This window comes from Rissa tridactyla, chromosome 1 (genome assembly GCF_028500815.1).
Source record: "Rissa tridactyla isolate bRisTri1 chromosome 1, bRisTri1.patW.cur.20221130, whole genome shotgun sequence".
Lineage (NCBI taxonomy): Eukaryota > Metazoa > Chordata > Aves > Charadriiformes > Laridae > Rissa > Rissa tridactyla.
Genome location: NC_071466.1, coordinates 14,695,793 through 14,722,247, shown reverse-complemented (window position 1 = coordinate 14,722,247; position 26,455 = coordinate 14,695,793). Strand labels below are relative to the sequence as shown.

The window sequence follows — 26,455 nt, the reverse complement described above, 5'->3', positions numbered from 1 at the left end:
TCCAGATTATTGTTGCAGATGATAATGTATGTTATAAAGAGATAGACCACTGAATTTCATAACAAAGATCCTTAGAAATGCTAGATAGCATTCCTACAAGCAAAATTGCTTGTAGATTACAATACAAGAAGAGGTATAATAAATAAGAAATATATGTCTCCCCCCCAAAATTCCGGCTTGTTCAGGAAAAAGAGTTTGTTCCTCGGGATAAGTTAATTTTGGGATGCCCTTAGGATTTATATTTGATCTAGTGTTGTTTATTATCCAGATGTCTTTATAGCGGTGGCAGTTTTTCTTGGAGTGGAGGCTCTGAGGCCCTTTGTGGGTGTTGCCCAGCCACTTGCTCTGCTCTAGGAGTTCACAGGGACACAAGTGGCAGCATTGCCATGACTCGCAAAATTCCCTCTTGAGGTGCAAAATGTTTCTTCCCAGTGACTTTTTCCCCCCCCCCCCAGTTGCAGCACAACCACCTTGATGTTGAGTTCAGGATGAATTAGCTTTTATGTGCCACGGGCATGAGAAGCCCCCGTACACCTGCGCCTGTGCAACCACTTGCTTCTCTCCTGTGCTTTCTGCGTTCCTGGGCATTCAGAAGTACTTCCCAAACCAGCTGCTTGATCCGCCCCGCCAGCTAGTGGCTCCATTCTCAAATAAAACAGCCTCCTTTTGCAGCTTGCTAAAAATAGTTGGTTTTTTTAAAGCCTGAGGACACAGTGACTCATGTGATAGCGAAGAGGAAAAAGGGTTATTTCTTTTGCTTTAGGCTTTGGGAGGAGAGCCGCCGTGCTGCCTCAGCACCAGCCAGGTTTATGCTTGCTCTCGCTTGGGTTTCGCGGCTGCGTTGCCAGACGGGTGGCCCTGGCATCCCTTCCTTTGCCGCAGCAGCCCGGCAGCTACTTGGGATGCAGGTGCCATGTCTCAGAGCCCGCGGCCTCTTGGCTCTGGAGGGAAAGTGTCCGGTCACTGCCACAACTAAAAATAAACCCGTGAGATGGAAAGTCACAAATTTTGGCTCTGGGGGAGTTTGGGCAGAGCTCGCCCAAGGATGAAGGTGTTTCTTGCCCAAACCACGACAATTATAGCTGTGCAATGGGAAATGGTTCCATTTCATCACTATTAGAATTCCTGATATTTAGCTCACAACACTGTTCCAAGTGCAGCTTAAGGAGAGAAAGCAAGTCACAGATACAGCTTGCTCAGGCCCGTTTTTTCAGGAATTCCTGCAGCAGCTCTCCTGTGGTCTGCAGAGGTCTCCTCCTGCCGTCCAACGCCTCAGCGTGGTACTGCGAAACCTGCTTCTAGGCTCTGGCTTGCAGTGGTCCCTCTCCCAGTAACCTGCCCAGGCTCAGTTTTCTCTGCTTATCTCTGAAGCTCTTCATCATCTTTCTCCTTCTGAAGAAGCAGCCCCAAAAAAGGCTCTGTTTTTGACGTAAGTGGAATTGGTTGCAAACCATTTAAGATAACTTATTCAGACTCCAGCGTTTCGGGAGGAACGTGAAGCAGAAAATGGCTGGTATACGTGCGTATGGCATTCTGGTTGCTGAGCAACCTGTTTCTTGCTTCAGCCACTTAGCATAAGAATCCGGTTTCAAATAAGATATTAGGGACTCCGGCTGACTTAGCAATAGCTACGGTAACCTGCAAAGACCAGTTGGACAGGAAAATGAACCCACTTTCTTGGGAAACGAGAAGCTTTGCAAGAACTTTCACCGTAAAGGACCATGTATCCGCAATATTGTTTTTTAATTCCCATACGTAGGTTTTGATGTTTGGGTTCTTGGGTAGACCTTTAATCACTACTTTAGATAAAGCATGCCCAGAAGCAGTGGTTCTTATCTACAGTTTGACAAAGCCAACGTTATCTTTCTTAATGCTTGTAAACTTCCCATGTTTTTATTAATAGCATCCTGAGAACTTGTGCAAGCAGATGATGTTTGCTCCTTTTCTTCTGACAATCTTGTTTTAACCAGTTTTAATAAAATAAAAGTCTTGCCATGAAGGCAAACTAATCTTCCGTGTTGATGGAAGGAAAGAGTATACACTTCAAATATAGCAAAAAACCCAGATCCCTGAAAGTGTGCTGTGATTAGATTTACCAACTTGAATTATCGTGTTTGGGCTTTTGGTTTTTTGTTCTTGCTTTGGTTGTTTGACTGATTTTTCCAGGCTTGCGTTTCTTGGAACCGCCACCACCCAAAAGGAGCTGGGTTTTGTCCTTTTTGTAGTATATTTAGCACACCTTGTTTTCTGAGTCTGACAATCTCTTTGGCTTTCTGTCATCGCTCACAGGAATTGATTGGAGATAACTTGCTTACGTTCATGCACCCATGCACCCAAGTACCCTTTCCTCCCGTCCTTCTCAGCAGTAGCTTATCTGCAGGGTCAAAGGAGTAATAGCAGTCACACTGAATGGGGAAGCAGGGGAACGGAGCCCAGATCCCGCTAGAAGCAGCATAGGCATTTTTTTGCCCTGGTCTGGCCTCGAGGACCAGCTTTGAGAGCCTGAAGAAGGAGGGTACAGGTCAGAGAGCAAGCTGGAGAAGGCAATGGTTCAGCTCCGGTTTAGACCTGTGCTCCAGCCAGAGCTGACGCTTTGCAGCTATCCAAGTTGTCCCACTCGCACAAGCTGCTTCCTCCAGATTAGTCGGTATGAAATGAAGGTTTTAAACTCTAACATCCAAATAACCTTCATAAAACAAGTGAAATGCAACCTTAATAGCAATCTTGGAAAGCGTTTCTTTTTTTAACATTGGTGGAAATGACTGGCTGCTAGCAAGGTTGTGTATTTAAAACTAGATGCCTTTCTGTGCCTTGTGGAGCTGTGTGAGGAAGGGGTTGCATGTGCAGATACCCGGTCTCTCTACACCCTTTCTTCTTATTTTAGTCTGAGTACATTTGATTCATAAGAAGTATTTTATGGGATTTTCAGGCTGTGGCAGCAGGCAGCGGTTGCAGTAAGTTGTCTCCCGTCTGCTGGGCTTCACACAGTAGATCCAGTTTATTTCTGCATCTTCTGGCAGCTAATTATTCCAAAGTTACAAATCTAATTGTCATGCAAGAGTTTGCTTTGGAACATCTTTCCTGAATAATCGCTGCTGATTTTTGCATGTTTTCTCATAATCTAATTTAGAAAGGACAGGATGTTTTTAAGGAGCAGGACAATAGTTACGCAGTGCCAGGGGCTTCATTTTCCTGTGTGGAAATCGGTGGCACACTCCTTCTGGGACCAGCGCTGCTGTTCGTGCACATGGCAGTTAAGCTTAAGCCCCCCTGGTGGAGGTATTTAAGGGTCATTTGTTATGGAAAACCTTGGACTTTTATGTTAAGGGCACGAAATATTTAGTATGCAAATCCCATATGCCTGTTGATGGATAACTTATTAAGAGTCACCAACTGCTGCGGTGCAATCAGGGACTTGAGAAAGTGTGCAGCCATAGTTTCCAGATAGCTGGAATAGAACCATAAAGAGGAAAAAAAGAAAAGGCAAGAAGCAACGGCTGGCTTTAAATTACTGTAAGGGAAATTCAGGTTAGACTTCAGGAAAATTTTCTAAAGATCTGAGGAACTAAATGACCTGGAGAGATGGAGGAACCTCCGGGAGGGTCATTAAGAGGAGGTTGGACCAACATTGGTCAGGAATGATGTGGGCAGTACTGGTCCTGCCCCTGGTGAACCAGAGGAGCAGGCAGCCTCCCCAGAGTCCCTTCACCTCTCTGGCTGTCAGCAGCCACACTGTGAAACCCTCCATAGTTTATCTTAGTTCAGTTTCTTCTCCCTATTCAGTCAAAGAAGTCCTGTGGCTCTTGCTGAGCTATCATCCTGTTCTGTACTAAATATATCATGTTGATGGGCGTTTCGTGACTTCTAGTTGGGGTTTGCGCACCAAGGCTTGTACTACGTGAGATGGTCTCCTCCGGGCTCTGCAGCTGAGCAAGACGGCCCTTCCGTTGGGTTTCTAGAATGAATCTTTAATTGGGTCTTGCTGGTTTGCATGGACTGTGCTTTTCTTGCCAATATTTGACACACAAAGTGATTCTCAACACTGAGGATCTCATTAGATGCTGATACCGAAGGAAACAGCATCTTGCTTATAATTTCCCAAGTATGGCTTTTTTTCCCCTCCGCTTTCCGAACTTCCATTCAATCCAGTAAATGGCTAATTTTAGCATCCTGCCAAATGTTTTATTGCTGTTGTCTTTGTATCTTCAAGCTGGTCTATAAACCAATTTGTATTAGATTTTGGTGGGTTCTTTCTTTCTTAATCCCTTGCCAAGATTGGTGCCGTTCATTCGCGCAAAGTTGATCTAACCAACGTGGTGTGGTGGCTTCACCTCCTCAGTGGGCTGTAAAACACACAGGTGGCCTTGCGAAGAGAACCGAATCCAGGTTGAAGATCTTGAAGATCTCATCTTGTGAGATAAAGTGAGTCAATATGATATTCCTGACGCTGACCCAATTATGTGACTGTTTTGCAGGAAAAAAGAGTACAAGTCTCCCCACCATTGACAAGAGGACCAAGTGCCTTTATACCAGAGAACGAAGTAAGTCTGCAGTTAGCTGGGCCGGGCGGGTGGTAGTTTTTAAAATGGAAGTACTGGAGGACAGTTTTACCATGCTGCTTCTCCGATGGTACCCAGATGAGCTCCTTTGTGAGCAAAAGCGATGATTTCTGTGGAGCAGTGGGTAAGAACCACCCTGCTCTTTCACACGAGTGAAAAGATTTGACATCTTTTCAGTCGCCGGCGCTCCCGGAGACAGCCATGAGTGCTGCTCTGCTCTTCTCGTGGGGGGTGATCGCATACTACCCTTAATGCCAGGCCTAAGGGGAGGCCTATCCAGTACTGCAGCGGTATGATTATATAGCTCTCAGAGCAGCGTCTGACCTTCAGTTTGAGAGAACCGAAAAATATGACTAACTTCTTAGACCGTAGCTGTGGCTCTTGAGAGAATTTGTGGTTGAAAGGTACTGTTTGACTTCAAACTCAAGATTTCTGCCCGTGATTTAATGTTCAACTTAAGCCTTGATTTGCAGCTTGCTGCAGTAAGTAGAAACTTTGCTATGATGTTCTCCTGTGATCTCAGTCTTCACAGAGTATTATTTATTGATCAATTAATTATTTGGGATGGCTGAGTATAAAACCAGGACCTTTTCGATGGTTTTGTTTTAGGTAGTTGCTAAAGGCAGATAATTCACATGCTAGAAGGGCCAAAAAGGCGTTTTGAAAGATGAGATAGCTGCTGCTCTCTGAGTCTCTCTCCATTTGTACACTGGCAAGGTTTGAATTTAAAAACAAACAGAGTGTAAAGGCTGGCAGCCAAAAAACATAATGAAGCAAAAAGGAAGAGAGGGTGAAAAGAGTCTTTTAGACTTGGGAAGAGGGAAGCAGAATGAGTTCCAGCCAAACGAACTTGGGAAAAGGACTTCCCTTTCATATGAAATACGAAATGAAATTGAGAAGCCAAACTTCGTAAGGACTTAATTTTTCTCATAAAGTCAATAATTGTATAAAAAGTAGAAAAATAAATGTATTTAAAATGATAACATATTTTGTGATAATTGTTAATGAATTTATTTCACAGCTGATAACACCTGGTAAAGGTGCTAGACAAGGGTGCAGGAGGAATCACCGCGTAGCTCTCAGAAAGGAGTAACCCCAGTACAAGCAGGAAACCTCCACCTGCCCAGATAAAACAGCTATTCAGTATCACGAACAAATGTTAACTATTGTTTGTTAAGCAAACAACTACCTTTTTGCCCTGTTCCTTGGCATGAAATAGTACAGTGGATAGGAAGGATGAAGCTAGAGATTAGTGATACACTGAATGTCTCACAAATCATAATAACACTGCTCATGTCAAACCCTGCTTTATTGTCGTAAGGGAAGGAATATGGACGGAGCAATAGCAACTTAATTGTAAAGGTTCCTCTTAAAGTGCCGTAAGACTTTACAAGCAGAATAAAAAAACATGTTTGTGGATCCATGGATGGTAATAAATCAGGATGAAGTACCTATACAGTAAGAAGAACATAGTAATATAGGTGGAGATAAATCTCAGAAGCAATAATGCAGCATATTGCTATGCCTAACATAGCAGCAGTGCAGTCCTATAGGATTATATTTCAATTTTGTCAGCAGAATATCTTTGCCATAACTTGTGCTGTTACAAAGAAAACTCCTGACAAGCTGGAGATTAGAAACCTTACCAGAGACATGAAAAGTATGATTTCCCCAAGAAACTCCTAAATGAGACAAAGATCTCGTAAATACATGGGAGATACACCTGCTGAAGAATAAGGGGGACTGCTTGCAGTGGAGCAGGGGATATACAGTAAAAAGTGAGATAAAATGATCTCTAAATGTGTGAGTAAACTTCCGATGGTAAAAACATTCTTAAGGAAAAGTGAGGCGGCATCATTTTGGGTACAAAACACAGAAAAGCTGCCATAGTGAAGAGCTACACATGTAAAAATGATGGAGCTGCCTGGCTGCGTAGCTGCTTCTTCCTTTTCTTTCTGGGATGACAAATTAAAACACGGAAGTACAGTGAAAACATAGTATGTTGTTTGTGGTTTTTTGTACATAACTTCTATATAAGATTTGACGGGAAGATATTTGAGACACAGCCCATTCGCCAGCCCATCATAAAGAAGGAAAATGTATTTTGAATGGAATATTTCAGCAAAAGCATTGTGCGTCCTTGATTTTAGGCACTTTCTATCTTGATGTGCAGTAAACCAGCTAAAATGTTTTCTCATTTCATGGTGTTTGCAATAGTAAGCTGGCTGGTGTAATACTGTTCATTTTCAGAAGAAATACTGGGTATTCTAGTCTTGTGCTTGTAACTTCAGAGGTGAGCATGCCGAGAATGGCTGTTCTTGGTGATAAACACTGAGTAATAGCCCTAAATACTGTGTCAGGGCTTGCAATGCAAGAGCTACTTACTCTTTTGCTGTTTCATTTCATCTTGTGCCCAAGGTTGGGATTGGTTGGAATAATTAAAGAACAGCTTTTGTTTAAAGAAAGCATTAAATTCCTATTCTAAATAATACTTGAACGTTATGGACAAATTAGCATTTGATCTCCTCTTCAATTATACAAGCACAGAAGGGGTGGATTGCCAGGCTGTTTCTGTAATTTGGTTACATAACCCAGTTCCTCTCTATTAATTTTGAAATTTGTTTTAGGGCTGAATGCTCGGGTGGTGTGTGTCTATACAGGCAGACTTCCATAAAGGCTTTACTTTCCATTTAGCTCTTGCTTCCTTCCAGCTCTCTGTACAGGCTTGACTGTAACCATCTGTGAGCTCAGCCGATTTGGAAAGATCTACAGAAAAATGTTTTTGGTTTTCATAGGAACGTATTAAAATAACAGAGGTACAGTGTAAAGTGCTCTTCACTTCTCAGTATACAAGTAGCATCTGTATGTGTGTATTTGCACGCATGCAAGCGTGTATATTTACAAATACACGTCCGGATCTCCTTTAAGTTTGTACACAAGCAAACCTTTCATACCGCAATATGTTTCTCTCCAGGGCTAAAGCTAGAGAAAATCTCTTTCTCTGTTAAGTTTGTCCATCTTATTTTACAGGTTATGCAAGCAAACGGTTTGGATGAACGTACCAATCTTCTTGTGGAAGAATACTCTACGTCTGGTCGCCTGGACAACATCACGCAGGTCATGAGTATCCATACTCAGTACCTGGAGTCTTTCCTCCGCAGCCAGTTCTATATGCTACGCATGGATGGGCCCCTTCCTTTGCCCTATAGGCACTACATTGCTATAATGGTATGTACCAACAGGCTATGTATTTACTCCTTTGACCTTGACTTATGTATTTAAAACAGAAGAAAAAAGGAAGACTTTAGAAAGGAGAGACTAGTGTGATATTTTGACAGGGGGTGAATTTTTGTTGTCGATTTTCATCAGAGTAAAGCATGCTTAGCCAAATGTTTTCAGTGAGAAGGGAGAATTAGCAATGTATATGTTTCCCTGTTTCCCACAGTGATACACTTCTCACATGCCCATGAGAGTGAAGTGTTACAGACAGCAGTTAAAACTGTGTAGCCTTATTTCTGTATATTTAGCCATCAGCACACGGCAGTAGCATGAGATGCAGTGGACTCAAGTCACAACAAATTCCAGGTGGACACTAGGAAAAGAATTTTTACCAAGAGGATGTCGAGACATTGCAACAGGGGTGAAGAGAGGTTGTGTGATCTCTAGGGATGGAGATCTTGTCTGGACAAGGCTCCAAGCAACCTGATCTAAGTCAGCCCTACCACGAGCAGGGGTTTGGACCAGGTCTCCTCTAGAGATCTCTTCCAACCTAAATTAGATTCTGCCATTCGGAGTAAAGTAATCGAACGTATTTTTATTGGAGAATCCCCCATACTGTATAGAAATGCATTGCAATATAAAACATGGCCGCTTGGAATGAAATTGTATTTTTGTTTTGTGTTAGTAACCTGTCTTCCACCTGCAGCAAAATCCAATTACATGGTAATGTGCTGCCCTTTTCCCTCTGTGTTTAATTATTCCAGGCTGCTGCCAGACATCAGTGTTCCTACCTAATAAATATGCACGTTGATGAGTTTTTGAAGACCGGCGGGATTGCGGAGTGGTTGAACGGTTTAGAATACATTCCCCAAAGACTGAAAAATCTGAACGAAATAAACAAACTCCTTGCACACCGGCCCTGGTTAATCACGAAAGAGCACATCCAGGTACCTGTTAAGTCGTACCCTCAAATAGCAGTAAACGTCCGGTAATAAGAACTGCTAAGAACTACACAAGTGTCTGGTTAGGCTTCATTACCTTGAGTTAAAGAATTCAGGGAAGTACTAGAGCATCAAATAAGCCAATAAATTCTTTCTGTGTGACAAAGCCAACAAGATTTACTTTTTAGGAATAGCATTGGCTAAAATAACCCCAAAAGAAAAGAGGTAATATATTCAGTGTATCTTTTTTTATCCAGTGAGAGTTTGTGTGCAAGAGGAATATGGTATTATTGGAAGAAAGGAATTGATCACTTTTTAAAATACCTAGTGTTTTATAAAAAAGCTGGGAGCCAAAGGAAATTTTATATTTACACTCTTTTTATTCTCATTTCAGAAACTTGTCAAGACTGGGGAAAATAATTGGTCTCTTCCTGAACTGGTGCATGCTGTTGTCCTGTTGGCACATTATCATGCCTTGGCAAGTTTTGTATTTGGTAGTGGCATTAATCCAGAGAGAGATCCGGATACATCTAATGGAGTCAGACTTATAGCAGTCAACAACTTCTGTGTCTGTGATCTTGCCAATGACAACAACATAGAAAATGCATCCCTCACAAGTAGCAACTTTGGGGTTAGTGTTGCAAGAAGATTCTTTTGCTTGCCTCTGTTTTGCATTAGAAAACTTTCTTCCATTCTTTCCTGTTTAAATTTCAGGGTAGTTTGAACGGTTTTGTCTACTTTACTGGAATGCTTGAGTCTGGTAGCTCTTATGTTTGCTCTAGCAGTTTTCAGTGTAATCTATTGAGAACCACATTTTAACGGTTGATGGTAGTCAGAGCAATGTAATTCTGATAGTTAAATCTCACAACCCATTGGGCAAGACTAAAACTTTGCTTTCAGCTGAAAGCTTGAAGTCCCAGTTTCTTCAGATAGTGTGTCGCTGACTGGAGTATTACGTCATTCATGTTCCTAACGTGCAGAATGAAAAAAGAAATTAAAAAAAAGCCCCAAAAGTCATAATAATTACAATAATTTTAACTTCAAGGCTTAAAATCACAAAGCAGATCAATTCTGCAACACTTCCACGTAGATGGGCGGAAATGTCTGAAATAAAATTACTTAATTCTTCACAGTGGTGTTCCAGTCTTGAATCAACCAAAAGAGAACTTTGATTACTAGTTAATTAACTTAAATGTAGACCTTTTTTTTCTGAAAGTGGCTCTATAATGCTTTGAAGACGTGTCCTTGAATTAATGCCGATTGATGAATTAGCCTCATTGCCTTTGAGTCGCTAGGTGTATCTTTCAAAATTAGCAGTACAATGTGACCACGTGATCAGTCAGTTCAATTGCTGTATCTTAAATTTCTGGGCTGTGAGACATGCTAGTTCAAATCACCGGGGTGTCTTATTTCCCATTTGTAGTGGGCAAAGGGCTGCTGCTGACTCTGTGCTGCTTGTTAAGCAGTGAGTAGCATACTAAGAAACAGTTACAGCTATGGGCAGAAGAAAAGAATCAAAAGGAAAAGATGGAACAGAAAAACCAAACAATTTATCTTATGAAAAATCTGAGTGACAAGTACAGTTCACAAAACCCCAAACTTTGATGTATTTCTGGTAGAGAGGCCTGTTTTCTTCACAAAGGCAAGAAAAAGGGTCAACGTAATGTTTATTTTGATCACGTGTAATGAAAAAAAACACGCTGATTTGTTGTCTCAGGTTGTGTTCCTGTATTGCAGTGTTGCACTGTATCTCTTCAGAAACTTATCTTGCATTACCAGTAGACTGAAAAAAGTTACCTTAATATTAAAAGCTGTTTTCTGATACATGTAGGGCACACAGGTGGCTTTTCCTGAGCCATCTACGTGGAGGAATAGATCTTATAAGCGACTATGGTTTCCACATTCAAACACCACCTCTTCCACTGTTAATCCCGCTGCAGTAGATTACTGCGATAGGTTAGATTCACACTTCCCGGCTCCCTTCTTCTCCCTGTCTGAAACTTGTTTGTCTACGCTCTATGTGACAAAACGCATTCTGGCTTGAGGTTTTGTGTTTGCTGCTGCTATCTGTTTTTGAGAACGTTTGTTGTCGAGCATGAAATCTGAAGATGACACACGTTGTCTATCTTCTAATTTTGCAGAATGTCATGGTGTTTTTGCAGATTGCAGATTCTTTAAGTGAGCTGGAGGCCTTAATGGAAAGGATGAAGAGGCTACAAGAAGATAAAGAGGACGAGGAAGCCTCTCAGGAAGAAATGGCAACTCGCTTTGAAAAGGAGAAGAAGGAGAGTCTGTTAGTAATTAGTGGAGGTATTTATGCTTTTCCAGTTCCCTTTTGTTTGTGCTTTGTAAGAACTAAACACTTGAGGCCACTTCGGTGACTGCAACTTTTTCTGTCCATTTCTTTATTCTGGTTCTTGGTCTGGTAGGAGTGTAGTAAGGGTGGTCCTGTCACTTGCTTCATCTGCTTAAGATTTCCTGATTGGCAAATAACACCATCCTTTTTGCTACTTGAAATTTAGCTGTTCTATATTAAAAAAAAAAAAAAGGCCTGTAGGGTTCTTTAAAAAGTTGGGTGTAAATTTCTCTTTCTTTATATGCTCTGTGTCTTCAAAATAATCCATTCATGTAAATATTCAATACTATTTCACAGATTTAGGTTCTGCAATGCTTAGAATTTCAATGACGCTCATAAGTAGCCTTCAGACACGACATTTAGTTCAAGAAATAGATTGGGGTGAGACTCAACTTTTTTGCCATTTACTGCCCCACCTAACTTGCTGTTCGGAGTGATCATATCGCTGTGCTGTTCCACTGCCTTGTGTTATGATAGAGATTCTTAGCATTTTTTTTATTATTAAATAATGTTCAAAATTCTGAGCTAAAAGCCTCTTTTCCAATGTTCTTCATGTGCTCTGGAGGTCTTCACCTCTAACAAACCATACAAAGAAATCTGTTTCCCTTAGACAGGGAAGTGGGATATTTTTTTCCAAAGAAAGTGTTCGGAGAAAGAATACCATTAAGAAAATCAGAAACTCCAACCATTTCCTCATAGTGGAGGCTACTTGAAGATGATAGCTTGTGTCTTTTTTTAAGAAGTGACCCATAAAATGCTTCACATTTTACTGACACTGTTCTTTGTGAATTTAGGTCTCGGTAGCTTCAGACCAAACATTTTTGAAGGTATCATAACTTCTTGTGCACTGAGCCCAAAAGGGAGGAAGAATGTATTGTGGACCAGCAGAGACGTTGTTTTGTGGCTCTCTGGGAACATGCAAAATCTCTGAAAAAAGAGACATCCAGCAATGTCATGGCTGGGTTTTAAGAAATGGACATTGTCCATTCTTGCTTTGTTTTTCTTTGGTCAGACAGCATCAACAGTGCAGATAAACTGACGCCTATTGCAGTTTCATTATCAAATCAAGACTTCCATGAGTCTCTGCAACTGAAGGCGTGTAAGGAAGAGGTGTTGTTTGGGACAGAAGGGGTTTTTTTATGCGGTTACTGATATTTTTGTGGACTTCCCTCCCTCTTTGCCTTGTGCTGTTTTAGGTTGAGAGTCTGTAAGCATTGGGCCTTTACCATTTCATGAAATTCAGTCCTTTTTAGGGGAGAGGAGTCTATGTGTGCAGGTTTTTTATTCTTTGCTGAGGATTTGCTGTAGCAGATGCTCTGTGAGCTTCTTCCTATGCAGCTATGTTTTGATTGTTTAATGAGGCAAAGAGGAGATAAAGCACTTCTGCAATTCTTAGATTAACTGACTTTTCAAGGTGCTAACAGTGGACATATGGCAACTGTTCTGTCAATGCATGTGGAAGCGAGCCAGGATTTTAACATCAGGGTCAAATGCAGTCAGCTATGCGGTAGTCAACTTCTGCAGAGGTAGTTACACAATCGAGCCACCTGTTTATTTGGGAGGGAAAGATTGATTCCTGATAGAGAACCTGCGTTTGCTTAGTGACACGTTTTGGAGCTCTTTGAAGATGCTTAGTTACTAGAGCTTCTGGCAGAATTTCAGCCTGATGTACGGTAGAGCTCTTTGCTTTCATATAATCTTCAACTGCTGTTTACAAGTGGAGTGTTGCATTGCTTTCTGGTCGCTCATAACTCCGGGTTATAAAACAGAGCTGGTGTAATTCCTGACACCGTACCTGCTCAGCGTAGCAGTCCTCTTGTCAAGGGTACGTCTTTCTGTTTCTTATCCTAGCACAATGACTTTCCTAATGGGATTCGTCTTGCTGATTTAAGATACCTGGGCTCCCTCAGAAGTCAACACAGAGAAAAGCACACCTCCAGACAGAAGTTTAGTTCATCTTCTCCCGTTTTGTAGAAGCACATTAGATGTCTGGTATAGGCTGACATTTAGTTGGCTCCATGAAAGGGATGGATCCCATACAAGCAGGCTGGGATTGAAATGTTTCTTTCCTTCATACCGCTCTCTTCCTTTGCACAACTTCTAAAATTGTTCTCTAGTCCTGTAGTAGAGTGATAGTTGGAAGTCAGCGCTAACTCATGTGCTTGGCTAAAGTGAAGCATTTTGCTGTTTTATTCACAGCATTTGATGATGAAATAGTTTCTACAGATGTCTCCCGCTATATTGAAGATCCTGGGTTTGGGTACAAAGACTTTGCGAGGCGAGGAGAAGATCATCTGCCAACATTCAGAGCTCAGGTACCGTCTCTTCAAAGAACATTCATTCAAAGAATGTTTGTATATCTCATTACGGGGCAAATAGCGTAAAGCGGTTGTAGTGGGGCATGTTTGTTGCATGCTCCTTTTCTTGTCCTGGTCCATTAAATAACTCACAAGCTTCCATGAGATGAGTTTTTTTACTATTCGTAAATCTCAGACAAGGGAATACTTAGCTTCCAGTCTTATTCCAATTATTACCAGAATTAATGTTTGAAAACTGTAAAGCATCTCACTAAATCTGGAATAAAAGTGAAAGGTAGAAAAGAGAGAATTCCCGTTCCATCCCTCCAGATGTTGTAGAAAAAATCTGCTGGAAGAACTCTTTATTTCTGCCATTTTATCAAGTCTTGTCTGTCCAATGGTTATCAATACATAGATGTTATACATGTCTGTGAGAGCAGTTTGGTGAGTATTGTCCTCGTATATCCACCAAATCACTGGACTTTGAATTTTAGAAAAGAAAAGGAATTCTTAAATATGATTACTGAAGTTTTGAGCTATATCTGAATATATTGTTCAGTGCTGTTGAAGGAACAGCATGTACGTTTTACCTGTACATTGTCTTACGTACTGGCATCTTCTTCCATGACCCGACACGTGAACTTCTTCATGGTATATATAACAGGAGGGACATTCTTGGTGGTTCTGTTCCAGCTTATAGAGTAGATTAATCAGCAGTCTAGTAATAGGTTGTAAGCAATAGAAGAAATCTTAAACCAAATCAGAGAACTTTAATTAAAAAAACAGTGGGTGCAGGAAAACTTTGTGGTCAGAACATGTATCTAAGACTGTAAAATAAAGAATCCATGATCACTCTCAGGAAATGTATTTAGCTATATAGCAGTCTCTGCTGATCTGGATAATTTACTCTGCGGTCTTTATATGAGCCTAAAGTAGGTAGATATTGCCAAAAAGAGGAAGGCATAGAGTCAGTGCCTGTAAATCAAACATTCTGCTTAACTACTTTTAGGAGCAGCAGGCTCCCATGGAAAAAAAGCTCTACAGAAGTTGAAATTGGAACTAAACCATCTCTACTCTTAAATAAACAGGACAGCTTCTGGCCTACATTCAAAGGAGTCACCTTGATAATTTAACTTTATTAGTATGCCCTACTCTTAAGCAGTTAGATGTATATACCCACAGCCTCCCAAATGCTCTGCGATGAACGCTATCTAAATCGCAGTAGCATCCCAAAGCCCTGCAATAAATCCAGTCCTTGTTCTGATAAAAGAAGACTGCCTTTATCTCTGTGGGTTTAAATTTAGTAATAGAAAAAGGTATTCTGTACACAGCAGAATGTCTTTAAATTTATTTTTTTCTCTCTCTCATCGTTAGTATGGATTAACTGCTCTTAGTAAACAGTTCTTTCCTCCTCCTGAAGCTTCTGGTTTTCAGAGGCTTTTGTGATACCCCAGGTGTCCTGGACACCTTTACAGGGCTGGAAGGTACAGCATATTTCTCACAAGCCTTACGGTCTTTTGGACCGGCAGCTGGAGGCCCAGTGTGATGTTGTGGTGCGTTTCAGATGTCACTGAATGCCTCTGTTAGGCAGCTGAGTACCGTCCTACATACTCTTCCCCACTATCCTGATCGGGAGGCCAGTCCAGTAGACGTTCCCTAAAGCGCCTGGGTGAGGACCCTTGCTCAACAGTACCTTTTGAAAACAGCCAGACACAGGAAGGACATGGAGATGATGCCCTCGATTGTAAAGATGGCATCAGTGATTGAATGATTGAGCCCTTGCCAAGGATGTGGGCAAACTAACGTGTTCCGTATAACCGCAGTGTGGAGAGTGGTTGCACGCTGCTCCGAAGCAGGGTCGTTCTCTGCTGATGATGCCATGCCACTATGCAGAGACTTCCCATTCCTGATGTGAGCAGACAAGCTTTTATCCTTGCAATCCAGGTGCTTGTCTAAGACCAAAGCAGCCTGGATTTTATTAGTTTGTTCAAGGACGGTTCAGCGCTTTACCCAATGAGTGTACGTCCTAGGTGGAAGTAAATACTCCATCTCTGCTGAGAGCTAAGCATCAAAGCCACCAAGGGGAACAAGTTTTTAAAATTACAGGCCCATCCCACACAGAACGTCACCGGTCAGAGTGGCACAGCAGAGAGCAGAAAATTGCCTCAACACTTCAAGAGAAGCTTGGGGTTTTTCCTCCTGTAGGCCAATGATATCCAGCTGGAGGTGGGGTGCTGTGATATGACATTCATTGCCAGGAAGCCTGGGGGAATGGAGCAGGTGACAGGGATGAAGGATTCAAAATGCAAACTTTTGGAAGAGAATAAAATTATAACTAGCAGACAACAAAAATTATTGAGCTATAGAGAGGATCAGGTAGGGACTTCACTTCATTTGTACATTTATGTATTTCCTTCTCTTCCTGCAGGACTATACTTGGGAAAATCATGGCTTTTCCCTTGTAAACAGGCTTTATTCTGATATCGGGCATCTCCTCGATGAGAAGTTTCGGATGGTATATAACCTCACGTATAACACTATGGCAACACATGAAGATGTTGATACAACTACGCTAAGAAGAGCTTTATTTAACTATGTCCACTGTATGTATGGAATCAGGTATGGATGAAGATCCCCTGGCTTAGGAGTGCCTTTTAAAGTGTGTGAACAGAATCAAAAATGAACCATGTGAAAAGCATAATTTTAGACTCCGGGTGTTAAAGTGGAGATGGTACCTCAGTCTGGAAGTTAGAGTAGTTTTGCTGGCATATCAGTGTAACTTTTGCTTCCAGTGGAGAAAATTATTATGAATCAGGACGGAAATTATGACAAAAATGTCTTCTCTGAAGCCAGCCTGTATCCTTTGTTCAGAAAACACAACATCCTAGTATTACACCTTTCAGATCCTCTGTTAGCAGGTGGTTTTCTAGTATGTATTATAAATGCTTCAATTCCCAAACTTAAGAACATAATGCTGCCTAAGACCGTGCTTTTAAAAACTTAGATCCAACAGAGTGACTGCCTGTGTTATTTAGGTATGACGACTATGATTATGGAGAAGTTAATCAGTTACTTGAACGCAGCCTGAAGGTTTACATAAAGACAGTGACCTGCTACCCAGAGAGAACTACCAAGCGCATGTACGATAGTTACTGGCGTCAGTTCAAGCACTCGGAGAAGGTACGTATTTCAGAGCCAAAATGGCTTCACAGAGACCCTGTGCTGTTTAAAAATGGCAGTATCTGTCAAAAAATCTGTTTTTAATGAGAAGACAGATAGATACCAGTTTTACAAAATTCCTTCTTAGTGTACTGGAAATATTATTATTATTATTATTATTATTATTATTATTATTATTATTATTATTATTATTATTTTGAGTGACTTCTCCATAAAATTGAACTGACAACTGTAAAAGAAAAGTGGATGAACTTGGGAATGCAGAAGTGGTCAGCCATGCCAATACTTGGGATTTGGGAATCAAAGAAAGATCTTAACTCATATACGTGTATATACACAGACACACACACATATATATGTGTGTGTGTATATATATATAATCTTCATGGTGTTTTTCGTCAATAAAAATGTCAACATGTTTTCCGATATACAAGTTAAATGCTTCCTAACAAGGCATCAGTGCTTGTGTGCCTGCTAGCCTGGCTGGCACATAAACTCTTCCTAATTCCATGCTCCTACATAGCAGTCGCAGGTGGTAGTAAAGAAAACAAAATATAATTCATAAAGAACTAATACCGTTAAGATACAAAAATGGTTTTACTGGGACTCCTCAGATGGAAGACTGCTTAAAGCAGCAGTTGAGGCTAGTTCCCCACAGTCCTAGGATGTTGTCTAGCGTTGGCATACGACACAGCTGTCTCAAGAGGAACTGGAGCCTTGCAGCAGGGTCCCGGGGGAAAGGACATAGTTTCTTGCAGCGATACTTTACTAAAGATTAGAAATTTTAGCCTAAATGGGTACACGATGTTGCATTCAGAGGTGAACTAAATGGCTGGTTTGATTTTTAACAGGTTCATGTCAATCTACTTCTAATGGAAGCTCGTATGCAAGCCGAACTTCTGTATGCCCTTCGTGCCATAACTCGTCACTTAACCTGAAGCATTCGCTGGGCTGGAGTAAAGGAGTTTTTACTGAGTATGTAAAGACCTTTCGAAATAGATACACACCAGAAGCTGTTTGTGATGTAGCATCAGGTTATTCAATTCTCTAGTGTCAAAGTTTAGCCGTGCTTCCTGGCGGCTGTAATGTGCAATGACGTGTTTTATTTTCTTGATGCTTAACATTACTAATGATAACAAAAGTAACACTGAGGAGCACTACTCTGCATTGTTTCCGGATGGATTTCTGTCCAGTGGTCAGGATCCTGAAACTGTTTTTATTATATCCAATCCTAGCGCTTTGTTCTTTAAGCACCAGAGTAAAGTGCTTAGAGACTTCTTTTTCCAAGCAATCATTTTTCAGATTAGTGGAGTCCAGCAGAAGATCGGTTCTGCCTGTCCTGAGAATGTACCACCATGTCGTGACTCGTGACAGAGACGCACGGACTGCGTTGCATCGGATTGCCCACTGGATTCTTCTGTGTCTCCTGGAGACTGCTTGCCAGTCACCGTCTTACTACAGCAATTGAAGGTGATGCGAGATGTGGATGCAAACATTGAGCACACTGTAATGTGAAATTAATCGTGATAAGTCCTACAGCATGCTACTGAAGTGCGAAATTCATCTGCTTTGTTGTGCCCCTTCCCGAGAGAAGAGGCCTCGCGATTTGCCATTTCAGCCACACTTAACCGTGTTCCGATCATGCATAATCTTGTTTTACTGACAGTCACCCTCAGTTGTCCTTACAGTACCCATGCTCATCACACGTTGCGATTTGTTTAGTTGGCACCTATAAAGTTAATACACGGGCTGACCAAAAATAGGGTTATGGGTTTTTTTGCACTCTCTCCTTTCTCAATGTTTTAACTAAGGAAAGTAAAGGAAGGCTAGCATATCTGTTCTTTCATATTGGATGTATAGAAATTTATTTCCCATAACGTTTTCATAGCATGAAATTTTAATATTCAAAGTTTAAAAAGTTTCTATGCATTAGTGTGAGTGAACAAAAGAAAAGTGCAATATTTAAAAAGAAAGCAAGCTTTTTTCCCTTTCATGCCACTGCTAAAGTGTCCTTCTTATATAGCCATAAAGAAATTTTAAAACCAAATTTCTTTATTGTCTAAGGCCTAGCAGTTTTGTTTTAGCTTTTACGGCTTAAGACAACCTGATACTGAGATGCCAAAGCATCCCCAAAACAAAGCATTCTTGGACAACTGGTGATATTGGGGAAGGGAAGAAATAAGCTGCCAAAAATGTCACACTTTTGTGCTGTTTTCTGTTGCTTTTGACTGATTTTTAAGAGCACAAAATGTTGATATTTATAGCTTTATTTTGTATTGCATTAATGAACCAGTGAAGTGCCTAAAGAGATGCTTAAACTTACCCAGTAGGATGCAAGTTGACACTGCTTCAACTTTTGTCTGTTGGTTTGGACTTTTCATATTTCTTTGAGGAGGGTGACCTTTATTTCTGTTGCATACGTTCAAAAATAACTGGATAGGTTTATTTTTAATGTTCCATTGGATTGTAGGCATTTATACAGGATTTTTTTTCCATCGGTGATTGCAGAATAGTTTTTAAAAGTACTATCAGTCGTATTGTAACACTTTTCATTGACAAAATCATGGACCAGTACGCTACAAAAGTTAGTTTTCTCTCTTTTTCCCTTTTCCTGATACCTTGCTGTGACTTCGCATGTTGGTTTTTTTGCTTTATCTGTCTGTTCCGGATTGGAAAGCTAAATGATTGTACACTTTTCTGCACTTTCAGACTGCAGGCTCTGCATGTGAAAACCTTTTGAGGAAGAAATCAGTCTTTTTTTTTTTTTTTAATGTAACGTTGACTATTTAGAAAACGACCCAATAGACAGCATCGGACTCTCTTCTAGAGAGAGCGTTGGGTAAAACATCAGATTTATTTATCTTTTATAGCTAACTGCAAAGATTTCTCGGAAGTGTTGAGATGCTCCTATGTATGAACTTAGATTAACTTTCTAAGTTGTTATGGTCCTTTTTGCTCCCTCTTGTGACTGTAGTGGCCATACCTAATGGCTTTTGTAAAGTAAAACAGTTCTGCTGAGAGACGTTTTCATGCAATACTTTTGCTTTTTTTCAAGCGATGGGAACTGTACAGTACTACTTTAAATTCCTTTGCTTTGAAAAGTCAAGTAGTTCTCAAGAAGCACAGCTGAGCTCTGGAAAAGAGGTGAAACTAGATTTGGGTAACTAATACGGTGGCGCAGTTTCCCTTCAGAAGTGCAAAGACTCTTAGAGTAGGTTGAGTTTCACGTGTGGAAACATTGAGTGCCTTTACTTCTTTCCTTACGAAATATACTTGCCAGCTCAGATGCCTTCTGAGCAAAGTACGTGAGCAGATTTGAAATACAGAAACCATAAATGGATTGCTTCATAAAATTTGTAGTAAACCAGTGATTTCTTTTTCTTTCTTTTTTTTTTTAAGGTGCCATATCAAGTCACATATGGCCTGCAAGACATTCCACCGTAGGAAATGTCATTGTACAACTAGTTTGTTATTTCTCTTTTTTTTTTTTTTTTAATATTAAATGCAAACTTGAAACTTCTGGAAATGTTTTCCACGTGGCATTTTTTTTTTTTTTTTCAAAGTATTGCATTTACAGTGTAACAATTTATAGCCTAGTTTTTATACTCAAAATTATGATTTTTAATAGGTGTTTGTTCAGAATAGGTGTTTAAAGTCAGGCAACTCTACCATACGCTTTACGCACGCTTTAGGCTCACACTGTGCCAAATTTTAATGTGCAAGTGTTCTTGGATTTTTTGCATTTTTAAAGCACTCATGAATGTGAATCTTCACACTTTCTTCATTGATTTTATTCTTAAGAGTACCGTAATCGTTGGAAGTGTAGATATTCTCCCTCTGTGTTCCTTTGTTGGAACTGATATTTACCAGCATTAATGAACGTTAGTCCACAAAATCCCAGCTGCGACCAACACAAAAACAAAGTGTGCAGTCTCCTGTCTACTGAAGAGGAAGCTTGGTAGGTACAATTAGCCAGCAAGCACAGGGAAAGCTGGAAGTAGGGAACGGGGCTTTTGAGCGCGGGCAGCTTCTTAACATGGCAGAATCGCTTCAAAACGTGCGCTGCGACAGGGTACGTTCTGGCTGAAATTGCTCCCTTTTTTTTTTTTGGTAACGAAGAGAAGTGAAAAAGGTGCCGACTGGAGAAAAGCATTTGCATTTCCCAGAGCACTCTGCCTGCAGCAGAACATCACAAGAGTGCCATCATGCAGGAACAAAAACCATTTAAAACGAAGGTACAGTTTGTGCAGAGAGCTACTAAAGCTAGAGCTGTGGTATCCCGGGAGAATTTTGGTGAGCTGTATTTTCATCTAGACGACTGAAACATATATTCTTTGTCCTAAAGCCTTCATTAAAATGAAAAGGATGTACTTTCAGCTTTAAGACTTAAACAACTGCCACTGTCATCTCTTCCTATGTATTAAAAAAAACTTTAAGGACAGGAAAATCAGTGATTGTAAACGATTATAAAGTCAGGTCTCTATAAATTTAGAACAGATCAGAGCAGAACAAAGAGGAAAACATCTTGCTTCTCTGTTACTTGAGTGCAGAAGGTCAGAGGGCCACGTTCTTCAAAAGTATTTTTATTTGTAGTGATGCTGATAGATGTTTCCAAGGGATTTGGAAGAAGCGGCTAGTTGCCAAAATTTCCATGGGAATTTAAGCACCTAGGCACTTAGCAAAATCCTACAAGGTGCCCACTTGCATTTTTGAGTCAGATTTTTAAAGATACTGAGTCACCTAAATTCAATAGAATAAAATCAGTTTCCATAGAGATAAAAGGAATAACAAGTAGCAGATCCGTGCGATTTGCAGCGACTGTTAATGAAATGGGTTGTTTTGGGGACTTAATATAGGCTTAGAGAAATCTTTCCCAAAGCAGTTAAACTGTAAGCTGCTGCTCTTGCAGAACAGGTTCTCGATGTTTCTCATGCATGTGTGTTTTCCATGAACATAGGCATGCATTTCAGGCTCATGTTCCAGAGTTTGGACTCCCTTTTAGAGGAGCTGGATTATTTAACCTCTACTTGCAGAAGAGATTTATTGGTGGTGGCAAGTGGATAACTTGTGCCCGGACTAAAAAGTTTTGGCCACAAAGAAATGCTCCAAATCTTCTTGATTTCAAGTGATGTTCTTTCAGTTACTTTCCTTGGAGGGTTGGATCCTTCTCCCATAAATAAGGGATGATGTTGCACAAAATGGAGGGAGGGGGCAGCGGATTCATTGTAGATGAACTTTCCCAGAGCTGATCTGAATATAAAGCTGTAAGGATTGGTTTGTCGTTAGCGATCCCTCCAAGACCTGGACAAAAACGTCAGTTTTCACTATCTGAACTTCAGATTTATTTTCCCTGATGTCCCCCAGCACTATTGTTTGTCTGAAGAGAGGCATCCACCGGCTTTTCCACATTTGGGAATTGTGAATGAAAATTTTTATCTCCAAAGGAAAATGAACTTAGCGTTTCATACCCACTGCATAGATCAGAGGTGTGGGAGATGGAGAGAGCACAGTAGTACGAGGAAACTTCAGGAGCACCTTGGTCAGTATTAATTTATCCCTTCGGGCACGTTTCCTGGCATGCGGTCATGCTGCTGCTCCCCCAACACACATCAGGTCTCTCTTGCAGACACTTAATCCTTCTGCTGCTCACCAGGGGTAAAAATTGTCATTTTCCAACCTGCCACCACCACCCCCCTGCATCAAGTGCTTCCTATCTATCTTCCTAACTCACAGTCCCGAGCAGCCATGTAGGGACAACCTCCGAGCCTTAACCTTGCAAAACAACGCTAGGCCCCTCTGTCACCCTTTGCTGCTGGGTTCAGGGGGTCTTTCTCATGTTCAGAAACATTTAATTGCCGTAGTAGGTTATTTTCTGGACAGGAAAATTCTAAATCTGGTTCGAAAGGATGACACTCAGTACTTGCTTACAACGTTTAGGTAGCATTTGCCGGTAGCATGTCAGATCCCGTCTCTGGAGGTACAGTAATAATCCAGTGGATCCGCTAAGCAAACGCTTTCTTTGGCAAAACTCCCCGTGCTTGAGCTGTTGAGCTGTGCAGGTTTCTCTGAGGGACATGTAATGGGGGATTTGAGGTCCTCTTGTGCCAGGCAGCCTTGCGGGGCCGTTGGGTCGGCAGCTCCTCGGGTGCCTTGCAGCCGGGCAGACCATGGCCAGCCTCTGGAACAAGTGGATTTGGGTTTTTCATTTATTTATGGGATAAATCCAAATGCACGCCATGGAGTGGCTGTTGGAGACATAGGCAGGGTTGGGTGTTCCTGCGGGTACTGAGTATCATCAGGGCTTGTGGAGAACAGAAATCTGAATTCTGCTCTTGTTCCCGAGAGTAATTAGAGGTGGTATTGAAGATGCCAATTAACATACAAATTGTGGGGAGCAAGCCACAGAAGCACCAGAAGGTACAGACCACAGGCGCTCTCGAGGGGACACAGCCAGCCCAGGAGCTGACATGTTGGTCAGTTGAAGAAACTTGACCAATGTGTCCGAGAGGTTCTTCTGTGTGTCTGTGTGTAGGGGAGATGCTGGGAGATGCCTTCTTCTGAGGCGTTCCAGAGGGCTCCTTATAGGACAAGAGCTGGGGCCTATTCCTGACTCCATGGATGGAGCAGGGGAAGGGAACCGTTTGCTTCTGCCTCAGAAAAACGTGCCACTGTTGAATGACATTTTCTTGCCCCCATCAGCCCTTGGAAGGGAGATTTCAGACAAAATGGGTGAATCCCCAAACGTGGTGTCTCCAGCCGAGGGGTCTGGGGGGGAGCGACAGCAGCAGGTCCAAACATGCACAGCCCAAAACCGTTTCTCATTCCCCGCTTCACGCTCATGTCGTGCCACCGGCCCCAACCTCATCCCTCCAGCCGGGCTGCCACGTCCCCGGGCTGCAGGAGCAGCCCGCTCGGAGCGGTGGGAGACGCGGCCGCTTTTAGGGGAAAAATAATAATAAGTAGGCTACAGCCCTTGGACTCTGCGAGGCAACGCGGTCAGAAATCTTTTTCACGACTGTGACCGGAACTGGATATAAACTGTAGCTTGAAAAAATAGGAATTTTGTAAACTTGAAATCTCTTGGTTTTACCCTTTTCTCCTTTTGCTGGAAAGCCACATGATGAATGTATATGCTTTTATCTTTCTATCCGACATAACTGAAAATCAGACCGCCAACTCCTTGTTTTGTATTAGCCTTTTTTTTTTTTTTTAAAAAAAAAAAAAAAAAAGAAAAGTTTGTGAGCAATATATGTAGCATGCTGTGAACGTCTGTTTTGATCTTTATAGTTACTCTTTAATCCATCAGTATTAACACCAGTTCTTTTTTTGTGTTCCCCTTGGTACTTCGTATGCGGTGTAAGCAGAAGCTGTGATCGGCTTTGCAGTCCTGTGCCGTGTTACTGTAACTCCTTGATTTTTTAGGCAGCACCTGACTGTGGGCCACCCTGGGGCAGGCAGCGTGCCCGTACGCGACTGCCACTTTTCAGTCTCTTGTACTATGTATAGTTTTAAGTAGAATAAGCTTTTTAACAGAATATTGATGCGGTTTTATGAGTCACGCAGGCTGCAAGTGTCTGGTGTGTGAGAGTCTTTGTATTTATAGTTGTTGGGGGTTTGGTTTTTTTGTTTCGTTGTTGGTTTTGTTTTTGGTTTGTTTTTTTTTTTAAATTCATAAAGTAGCAAACTTGATAAACATAGCCACTTTAAACTGCTCTTGCTAAACAGACCCTGCTGTAGATAAAATACCACTGTAGACAGAGGGAGGCCGGCAGACCTCTCGACCGTGGGTGAGCTGAGCTCCTCTCTGCGAAAAGCACGGTCTCGGCTGCGCGGCCGCCCTGCGTTTGGCCGCGTTTGGACCCGAACGCGGGGAAAGCTGAGGTCCGGCGTGTCTTTCAGCCCCCCCGCGCCCATAAGCCTGCTGCTGGCTGACCCCCGCCGTCTGCTCGCCGGCGCAGGGGGGGCAAAACGTGAGTCTTGCCAGGGCGGGAGGGATGGACGGACCAGCTGCTGGACCGAAAACGCGGGCACGGTGTTTCTGCAGCCGAAAAGCTTCCCAGCCTCTCGCGAGTGCAAAATTTAGCCCTTGATTTGCCATCTGCGGAGCCCGGCGTGTCGGGGGTAAGGAGCGGCGCTGGCGGCCCGTGGGCGGCTGTGGGTCTGAGCCCCCTGGCAGGGCAGCGCCCGGGGGTGACGTTCCACCGCATCTCCCACCTCTCGCCCTGCACGGGGGACCAGCTGTACCCAGCCCCAGCCCGGCGGCTCTCAGCTTCTCGCCTCCTCCCGCCACGGCCGCGCCGGTGGTTCGGGATGGAGGATTAAGGACAAAGCTCTGATCCTGCTGCTCCCACCACCAGCACGGAACGGGACACCGTGGTGGCTCTGTGTGTCCCGCCGTCCGTGCAGCATCCCGCGGGCGGGTGGCACTTCACCTGTCCTGCCTCCGGGGCCACCACCGGCCCCGAGCTCCAGAGATGCCACGGGCTCCATGCTTTCACGGGGGGTTTGCCTGCAAGGTTGAGGCAGCTGCTAGGAACTCACTGTGGGTTTCCGCAGCAGCTTTTACCAGTTATTTTTTTCTGTTGTTGCTGGTTGGGGTTTTTTTTTTGTTGGGTTTTTTTTTTGTTTTTTTTTTTTTTTTTTGCAGAGGACAGACTGACCTAGTGGGATGGATTATTTTTTTTCGTGTGTGTGACTTTTGTTAGTTTTTAAGTTACCCAACTTGAATTTCTCTGAACAGATGCAGAAGGAACTTTTTTTTTTTTTTTTGGTGAGTTAAGAGACAAAAACGCATTTTTAAACAAAGGAATCATGTATTAACATTTTAACAGCAATTCATAAATCTGCACTTTTTATGAGGTTTTGAAAAATCTATTTATAGGTACGGAACAATGGGGTTTGTTTAAAACTGTATCGCATTTATACTTGCTGAAATTACTTTCATTGTTATCAGTAGGAATTTCATTGGTTAAATAAAATGGATAAAACCCGTCTCCTGTTCGATCCATCATTTGCCATGTGCTGGGGAACACGTTTCTGGAGCAGAGCATCCCGTGTTTTGTGGTGAGATCCAGTCCTGGGGAAGTGTCCTTCCCCTCCATGCCGTTGTCCTGGTTTTTAATCTATGTATTATTTAATATATAGGTTATTTATATATAGGTAGATATAGGTAATAATTCCATTAAATCTATGCGAACATAGATCCTGATAAATTTATAGCGCTTGCTGAAGGGGATGTCTTTTAAATTGGCAGTTGTCCGTGACGAGGGATGGGGCGATGGGCATCGTGGTGTTCGCTGTTGGTACAGGACTCGTCACCTTCCTCTTAGAAATTTGTGCCGTGAAAGCCACGGGCAGTGGGATGCACCCGGAGCTGCTCCCTCCCTCTTCCAGGGAGCCCTGAGCGAGCCCCGGTGCAGGCGTGGGTGAGAGCCACAAAACCATGAAGGAAACACACAGGAGGGAGGTAACGCATGCCGAGGGCGCTGGCTCGGGGCAATGCCAAGCTTCTCTGCAGCCGGATTATCCCCGACCCCCGCAGTCCTGCCATCCGCCCCATCCAGCCACCAGGGAAGGGTGGCCGAAGGATCACCGAGGGGTTTGTCCTGGAGAGATGCTCATCTCAGAATCCCAGAATGGTTTGGGTTGGAAGGGACCTTAAAGATATTTAGTTCCAACCCCCTGCCCCGGGCAGGGAACCTCCCACTAGACCAGGCTGCTCAAAGCCCCATCCAGCCTGGCCTTGAACACCTCCAGGGATGGGGCATCACACAAGCCTGGGGTGTTGTGGGTGTATCTTGTCCTCCAGCTGCTGGATGCTCACTGGCCTGCCCTCGTCTCTCCCTGCAATGGAAATAACCCCCCAAAAAAACCCTAAAAACCCATTTCTAGTTCTGTTAAGAG

General features: G+C 42.4%; 1 protein-coding gene across 3 annotated transcripts in view; it reads left to right on the top strand.

The window, feature by feature from the left end:
- SESN3 (sestrin 3) overlaps positions 1–25,544 on the top strand; it is a 45,182-nt gene extending 19,638 nt beyond the window's left edge. Inside the window, exons 2-11 of one of the 3 annotated variants that reach the window (XM_054189117.1) lie at positions 4,476–4,541; positions 7,590–7,787; positions 8,543–8,725; positions 9,114–9,350; positions 10,861–11,029; positions 13,275–13,390; positions 15,801–15,991; positions 16,408–16,552; positions 17,404–17,527; positions 17,855–25,544. In XM_054189117.1, coding sequence (XP_054045092.1) covers positions 4,476–4,541; positions 7,590–7,787; positions 8,543–8,725; positions 9,114–9,350; positions 10,861–11,029; positions 13,275–13,390; positions 15,801–15,991; positions 16,408–16,552; positions 17,404–17,490 — 1,392 coding nt within the window. In that variant the 3' untranslated portion in view covers positions 17,491–17,527; positions 17,855–25,544. Of the gene's footprint in view, positions 1–4,475; positions 4,542–7,589; positions 7,788–8,542; positions 8,726–9,113; positions 9,351–10,860; positions 11,030–13,274; positions 13,391–15,800; positions 15,992–16,407; positions 16,553–17,403 lie in introns of all 3 variants that reach the window. The other 2 variants (XM_054189118.1, XM_054189116.1) reach the window with 2 other exon arrangements.
- The last annotated feature ends 911 nt before the right edge of the window (positions 25,545–26,455 follow it).